Source organism: Archocentrus centrarchus, chromosome 13 (assembly GCF_007364275.1).
Source record: "Archocentrus centrarchus isolate MPI-CPG fArcCen1 chromosome 13, fArcCen1, whole genome shotgun sequence".
NCBI lineage: Eukaryota > Metazoa > Chordata > Actinopteri > Cichliformes > Cichlidae > Archocentrus > Archocentrus centrarchus.
The window spans coordinates 27,775,910-27,784,582 of NC_044358.1; the positions used below are offsets into that span (position 1 = coordinate 27,775,910).

Genomic DNA, 8,673 nt, shown 5'->3' on the forward strand with positions numbered 1-8,673 from the left:
GTCACTCTAAAGAGCTCATTTAGTTCCAGCATGGCTCTGTAAGAGGATGCCACAATTGCAACAAGTCAGTTCATGAAATTTCCAAATATTAAAATATTCCATGATTGACTGTAAGTGGCATTATTGCAAAGTGGAAACATTTAGGAACCACAGCAACTCAACCAAGACGTAGCAGAGCACAGAGTGGGGTCGCCGAGTGCTGAGGTGCATAGTGAGTAAAGGTCGCCAACTCTCTCCTGACTCAATAAATGCAGAGCTCCAAACCTCCTCTGACATTAACATCAGCACAAGAACTGTGAGCCCGGAGCTTCATGACATGAGTTTCCATGGGTGAGCAGCTCCTGTAGGTGGCCAGTACTTTTGTCCATATAGTGTAGCTGTTAGGGCTGTAAAGTGAGAACAACCCAACGTCCTTAAACCTGGAATGTTTGGTGGCCACCAAGAGGCGATACTGTGGTTTCAAAAAGACTTCCGGTTGTATAGAAGTCTCAGGAAAATCAGCCTTCAGCTCCTTTTGTTCTGTGAACTCTTGATGACTTTATGGGTTCAGTCTTTACTTTCTGGTCATACATAAAACATGAAGTCCATTAGTCATTCTAAAGCTGCGTCCACACCAATTTGCTCGTTACACACTGCTTTGAAACTGTCACTTACGGACATTCAACGATCTGGCTGCCTAGGTAACCCTCTAACATATTTACTACCACATCATATGTTCATCAACGGTATTCTTCACTATCACTGGTAGATCCTTCAGTCACTCGCCTGGAAGTTGAGAAAAGTCCATCTCGGGTCCCGCACACTTACCCATTGGCAGTGGTTACTTCCCCTTATTTCAAGTTGTGGAATGTAACTTTCAATGGTGTCACCACATCGCTTCCAGCATAGACGCAGCTTAAGAGTCAGAAAGGAGGCTTATCCAGGGTAAGCGTGGGGTTTAATGCACAACCCCTCACTCAGTACATAAACACTATGACACTCAGCTCAAGGCTTCAAAACCAGAATTTACTAACTAGTGGGTAACATCACAGTGGCTACATTCACCTTTTATAATGTCTATGCTGTTAAGGTTACACAACACAGATCACTGTTTATTTCATGAGCTATTTAACATCAACCCCTTCAGGAAGGTACAAAAAACTGCTTGACTATTCGAGGACAGTCATACTTATTTGGTTTATTTCATGCATTGTTGCTATGACAGCTGCACTGGAAAATTCAGAGTAAGCAAATAGAAAAATAAAAGGTACCGTACAACAAGGACAAATGACGTTATGTTAAATAGACAAAGAAGAATGCTTCTGTATGCTGGGGGCATGCAAAAATGAAAATAATTGTCACACGGGGACTATCTTAAAGAACTTCTTTCTTTAAAATGTACGGCACGCTCCTCCAGATCGGCTCACACAAACTCTCTCATCGTTTACGGACTATGGGTGACCGGGCTTTCTGTGTGGCTGCCCCTCGTCTATGGAACTCGCTTCCATCTGAACTCAGAGCGCCTCAAACTTTGGACAGTTTTAGAAAGGACTTAAAGTCTTTTCTTTTTATAAGAGCTTTTAATCTTTGTGCATAATTTTATCTATTTTATCTACATCCTGGTGTATTTTAATTTACACCATGGTCTGTTATTTAGTGTGTTTTATATTTTTACTGTTTGTTATAATGTTTTTTGTTTTGTAGCACTTTGAGGTTTTTTTTTAAATGTAAAGTGCACTATAAATTAAAGGTATTATTATTATTATTATTATTATTAATAGCTACATCCATCCTCTATACCACCTATGAGCCTTTACAGGGCAAAAGCAGAGCTGGAATCCCATGTGAAGCTCAAAGTCACCATTTACTTATTTTTAGCCCATCTGAAGCATATGGCTGTGCCCGCCTGGTGGGAGCCGCTTAAGCAGCAACTGAAGAGCCGTCTGTTTTCAAATTCAAGTGACCAATTGTTCATTATTGTGTCTGCTCACATTGTGTCTTGTCACAAAAATCTCACACATAACCAGAAGCAAGTTGTCACATCATCTAATCGTCTAAATACAATTTTCATGCTGAGCATCAAGCCCAAACACCGCCACCTCATTGTTTGTCATCTGTCCGTCTGTCAGGGAACCGCAGACTGATAATTAACACCTGTCACAGACGGACATCAAGTCAGGTTTTACAGTGTGCCCACACATGCTCAGCCCGCTGTAGACAGATGATTGACTGGCCATCGCGCAGCCACAACAGACCAGCCCACAGTAATATGTTCACAGTCACAGGCAGATGTTCGGAGTCGCTGCAGTGACACCATGTCCACATTCATCTGCATAACACAGACGAGCTACCTGTTCAACGTAAACAAAGGAGATGTCCAACAAAAGCTCTTTGCTCTCACACTCACTGTCACTCAAACTTCAGTTGTCGGTTTTATTCAAAATCTGACATTTATGATGAAAAAGGTGCCCAAGTGTTCAAAAAATATCTAAAGATGAGAAAAATACGGTTTTAAATTTTTTTTTTTTAAAACAGGAAGCATTCAATCAAGAACAATGTTCAGTACTAACAAACAGCACAGCAAAGCAAAGGACCCAAAGTGCGGTAAACAATACAGATCATATCATAATTACATTAAGAAATAAAAATGCAATCTGGAATGCTGGATTAAAGCTTTTTGCTAGCATGCACAAATTAAAAAATAAAACTTATGACAACATTTTTATTTATCTGCTCTGAGGTTGAGTAATAAACTTCTTAAAAACAGGTGAGTATATTGATTCTTGAAATGAAATATTTCTGATTAGTGGAGAAATTCTTTACCTGTAAAGTTATATACTGGGTATTATTACACAGTGGACATAAGTCAAATCCATCAGCTGAATATAAACGGATGGACACAGAACCTGGGTCTGAAAAGTAAATCCTTACCAGCAGGGGGCGACTCCTCTGGATACAATGAAAAGGCTGACTGTATGTGGAAGTCTATGGTCCTTAGGGTTGGGCGATATGGACCAAAAATAATAACTCAATGTTTTTTAGCTGAATAGCGATATACAATATATATCTCAATATTTTTTTCTTACCAAAAGGTATAAACAAAAAGGTACTTCTGAGTCAAAGCTACATGTCCCAAATGTCACACGGGCACTTTTATTAACATCCAGCTGTAGATGTACGTGAGAAATTGCTCAAAAATCAACTATTGGCATATTTAAATAATAATGCTCCTCAAATAAATTAATTCTTTTCCCCTCCATAACAAAAGACACACAGCTGTGCTATTAAAATGTAAACAGAAAAGATACAGAGCAAAAATAGCAAAAGGCTGACTTATTCTTTTAAAAGCCAGTCTCCAGTGAAGTACACGTCACCAAAGTGATTCCTCCAGTGTGTACTCCTGTACATCTAGTACTCTGTGCGAATAACAAAACAAGTAAACAGACTGAATATATGCACTGACTTATCACAGCAATGGGCCCACCCGCTCAATGCGGTGTCTACATATATATGTCTATGGGCTGTATCCATATGGATGCATCACGAACAAACGAAAAAGACCCACATCTGCTATTAAGGTCACGTGACCTATGGTACAAACCAACAGCCAAGTACTCCTGGGGGTCTGGGCAATGCAAAAGTGTACGAATCGACACAGTACGAAGGCTGTATGTACACAAAACACGGTGACAGCGGAGGATTTCAGGTTTCCAAAACTCTCCAAAAGTCGGATACATGATTCATGACTTAATGTATTAAAGGGGAAAAAAATGCTATCCAAACCTACCTGGCCCTGTGTTAAAAAGTAATTGCCCCAATCCTAATAATTACTTGTGCCACCCTCAGCAGCAAGAACTGCAATCAAGCACTTGTGATAACTGGCAATGAGTCTTTCACATCGCTGTGGAGGAACCTTAAGCCACTCTTCTTTGCAGAATTGTTTTAATTCAGCCACATTGGAAGGTTTTCCAGCATAAAGGGCCTGTTAAAGGTCATGCAAAAGCATCTCAATTGGATTTAAGTCTGGACTTTGACTAGGTCACTCCAAAACCTTCAGTTTGTTTTTTGTGCCATTCAGAGGTGGACTTGCTGGAGTGTTTCGGATCATTCTCCTGCTACATAACACAAGTGTGCACTAGCTTCAGTGCATAAACTAATGGTCGGACATTCTCCTTCAGGATTTTCTCATCAAGAGGAGAATTCATGGTTCTATGAATTACGGGAAATTGTCCAGGTCCTGAAGCAGCAGAGCAGCCCCAGACCATCATACTACCACCACCGTGTTTAACTGTTGTTATGATGTTCTTTTTATGAAATGCTGTGTTTGTTTTATGTCAGATGTAATGTGGCTCAAATCTTCCAAAGAGTTCAACTTTTGTCTCAGTCCACAGAACATTTTCCCCAAAGTCTTGGGGATCATCACAATGTTTGTTGGCATATTGGAATCATTGGGAGTAATTTAGGCCCACCACTCCTGAGAAGGTTCACCATTGTTCCAAGTTTTCTCCATTTGTGAATAATGGCTCTCACCGTGGTTCACTAGAGTCCAAAAGCCTTAGAAATGGCTTGGTAACCCTTTCCAGATGGATAAGAGTTCACTGACTGTTCTCTGACCTCTGTTCTTGAGTTTCTTTAAATCATGGCATGATGTGTTGCTTTTTGAGATCATTTAGTCTACTTCACTTTGTTAAACAGGTTCTATTTAAGTTTTTTTCTTGATTCAACATGTTTGGCAGTAATCAGGCCTGGGTGTGGCTGGTGAAACTGAACTCAGCCTTCCAAAGAAATGTGTTTAATCACAGTTAACGATTTAACAAGGAGGGGGGAGGGAGACAGTTTCTTTTTCACACAGAGTCAAGTAGGTTTGGAAAGTTTTTTCTCTTAATAAATTAAATCATAATATAAAAACTGCCTTTTGTATTTGCTTGGGTTCTCTCTGTCTAATATTAAAATGTATTTGATCATCTGAAACATGAGCGTGACAAATATGCAAAAAACTATATAACTATATCTATATACCTGGCCATGCCATGCAAACCAAGTTACAATAAATAAATAAATACATAAATACATAATAATAATAATAATAATAATAATAATAATAATAATAATAATAATAATAATAATAGATGGGTGCCCAACAACCCAAAACTACACAAAGCATGGTGCAGCAGGGATAACAGCAAGCATAAACAGGGCACAAGGCTTTGTTTAAAAAAAAAAAAAAAAAAAAAAAACAATTCAGTAACCAGTAGGTGATGTCATCGTGGCTGCATTTCATACAGCAGGTAAAGCACAGGTGTGACTAACAGCCATTAATGACAAGGTGTTTTCATAGTAGAGCCCTGAGGCTGGCCAATCTCTGTGAAATTGAGCCCTTTATTTATAACGAGTTATTAGTTAATGACTGTTTGTCCTGCAAATAGCACTGTGAAATTGCCTGCTGTTAAAATGGTTTCAGTAAACTGTGGCATACAAATAAAAATCACCTCCAATTTTACAAGTCAAAATCTATGATTTCCTATGCATGTATATTTTTAGCCTGTGACAGTTCTGGTAATTAAAAATAAAGCAAAATCGCAAATATCTACCTTAATTTATTTTTGTTTTAATTTTTATTAAATATCAAAGGCCTCTAATGAGCTGGAATTGAGTGCATCACGGGAAGCATTGAAGACAACCCTGGATGGAAACCACAGAATCCAGTGCACACACGCAGCCAAAAGAGACATGAAAATCAGAGATGGAGAGCTGCAGTCATGAGCTCACACTGTTTGACGTCAACACCACCAGTCCCACCAGACATTTTCTTCCTTTGTTCTCAAGCCTGCACTTTTTCCACATTTCTCAGCAGCTGTATCTCACCGAGGAGCACACACACATTTACAGAAAATCTGTGCCCAGTTTGAGAAAAACACAAAAAGCTTACCAGCTTTCTTTGATTGACACACTAACCTATTTTTAGCTAATTTGTGAGTTTGATTGAAACTGCCACTCATGCATAGAGGATGGACTGAAGATGAAAAAAAACTTTTGATGTTGGGCCCATTAATTGTTTGTCCAGTCTTCCTCCTGCTGCTGCCAGAAGATGAATGAGCAGTAACCAGCAGAGAGAGTCAGCCAGGTCATGAGGGCAGCTGAATGTGTTCCTTGGGGCTTCAATTATTGAAAACAAAAAAAAGTATAAATCACCCACTTTACATCAACAAGGTACCACGAAGCTGTGGTCAGAAGTTTACATCCACTCATCGTGGGCATGAATGTCACGATAATTTTGACCTTTTAATGATTTCTTTGAACTGTTCTTTTCCCAGAGTGGAATCATTGTACAGCGTACATCTTAAATGATTTTAAAAAACAAGAACTGGGTGCACAAGTTTGAATTTATTTTGGATTTACTCTAATCCACACAGGGTCAAAAGTATACATACAGGCTATAATTTGGAGGTAGTCTTTCTTCATTATTCCAGCCACTTTGTGCAATGTACCAGTACCACTGGCAGCAAAACAGCCCCAAAACGTGATGCTACCACCTTTATGCCCAACAGCTGATACAGTGTTCTTAGGTTTGAAAGCCTAATATTTACTCCTCTTGTCATTTTGGCCAAATAGCTCAAGGTATCTGACCATAAAACTTTTCTCCAGAAGGCATGTGGCTGATCCACGTGGGCAGCTGGAAATTTCAGTCAAGCTTGAAGGCGTCAATTCTGGAGCACGGGCTTCTTTTTCTGCTTTCCCTTTTCTGTTTTTGCATGAGTTGGCCATAAGTCACCCCCTGGACATTTTAGGGGAACATAACACTGTGTATATTAAAGAAAAGCTCAAATAAATTCAACCGATGCAGTCTACATTTTGAGGAGTTTGTTGGTAATGATAAGTCATAAATCCATTTTTACTCACAGCTGTCACATAGCGCAAGTCTGACAAACATTAAATTAAGAAGCAAAGTTAGTTAAGAGTAATGTTAACTGAGGCACTACTTGTGTTTGGACATGAGTGTTAGCATTTCACTAATTCATGTAATACTAATTCATGTACTTCTTTGTAATTTGCACTTGTGTGTTTACATTAACTATGTTTGGCAGTAATAGAGAAGAATATGAAAAGAAAGGGTCAGTCTCAGGTGGGAATTCAGCAGTTTTTGAGCAAAAGAGTGAGTCTGCCAGCTGAAAATGAGCAGGGTGAGAGGAGGGAGAGAGCGGCAGAACACAATAGACCAGAGGCTGGTCAAGAGCAGGGCACCTTCAACCCCATTTCATCAGGTCAGAAATCATTTAGGGAGAGCAACAACAGTTAATGCTGTAATGTATGAAATGTCTGATATTGTTATTTAGTGAAATGGCACATAAGTTCACTGAATTCTTACACTTCATGGTGATAAGATTTACCCTAACTGTAATGTAATGGCTTTAATTTTTATTGGTCCGTATATCACCACATCTACGACAAATACTTGGCCCCTCTATGAATACTGTGGCCCCTTGATGGCCCCTTACTCAGAAAAATCCTAGATCCGCCACTGAGGACAACAGCACACAGACACAAACGCGAACACTGGAGGGAGGAGAGAGACGCGCGTTTTCTAGCTGAAATACAGGCACTATTTTGAGTTTGTGTCTGCTAAAGATGACAATATTAAGGTTCGTTGTACACTCTGTGCTGGCGACAAAGTGCTATCTAGCTTCAAAAACATGACGTCAAAGTTGAAGAAACATCTGGAGTCACAACACAATCAAACTTATAGAGCGAGTCCCACCAGGTGGTGCGAAACAGAGAGATGCGGCTAATGCAGGAGGAGATTTGATTTAGACAGGACAATATCGGGTACTTACACGGCTCTTCCCGTGAGGCTGGTGTGCACGTGCTGCTGGAAGTCTGGGTATTTGGAGGCCAGGTAAGCGAAGTCGGGTGGTTTGTCCTTGTAACGGTTCCGAGGATGCATGGACTTATTCAGAGCCATTACTGAGCCCTGATGATACAGAGAAAGCTACATCAGAAACAGCGTCACTCTGGAAGAGTTTTTTTTAACTTTAACTTCATTAACATCGAGAACTAACAGCAAAACTAAGGCTACCCCTATGCCGGTCTCTCTCTCTCTCTCACACACACACACACACACAAAGAGTAACTGCATAGAGTTTATGTTATAAAGAAAAACATCTCTCATATTTTAAAGGAATTCAAGCTAACGGAGCATCGCTGACTAGGCAAAAATGTATCCAGCCCTTGTCCCTGCTCACCCTTATGGTGGTCAGCCCGTAGCTGTTTATATTTCCCGACCTTCACTCACTTTTAAAGCTGAACTATAGCGGAGAAAAACACTTCACGGCTCACGTTGCCAAAACGTTTTCCCACTTTCTGCAGCGCTCTTCCTGGATGAAGCCGACGTCACGTATCCACGCCGCTGCGCATTGACGTCACCAAAACGGTGTTTCCCTTTGAGCGTTTCAGCCTAATGACGTTACTAGTAAAGTTATACATCTATAAATTTTAAATTTCTATAATTAAGCTTCACTCTAATGCTTCCTAAAAATATTAAAATAAAGCAAAAATAAAATATAAAAACCATTGCACCACCAGCAGCAGGGTGAACGACGGATACAATTCAGGACAGATCCATGCTTTCATGTTGTTTATGCCAAATTCTGACTCCATCATCTAAACGCTGCATCAGAAATCGAGACTCATCAGACC

General features: G+C 39.9%; 1 protein-coding gene across 2 annotated transcripts in view; it reads right to left on the bottom strand.

Annotated features, from left to right (window-relative positions):
* mettl16 (methyltransferase 16, N6-methyladenosine) overlaps positions 1 to 8,396 on the bottom strand; it is a 35,220-nt gene extending 26,824 nt beyond the window's left edge. Inside the window, exons 1-2 of one of the 2 annotated variants that reach the window (XM_030744435.1) lie at positions 8,270 to 8,396; positions 7,812 to 7,948 (exon numbers count right to left, since the gene is read on the bottom strand). In XM_030744435.1, the coding sequence (XP_030600295.1) occupies positions 7,812 to 7,939 (128 nt within the window). In that variant the 5' untranslated portion in view covers positions 7,940 to 7,948; positions 8,270 to 8,396. Of the gene's footprint in view, positions 1 to 7,811; positions 7,949 to 8,219 lie in introns of both variants that reach the window. The other variant, XM_030744434.1, reaches the window with a different exon arrangement.
* Positions 8,397 to 8,673: the final 277 nt, after the last annotated feature.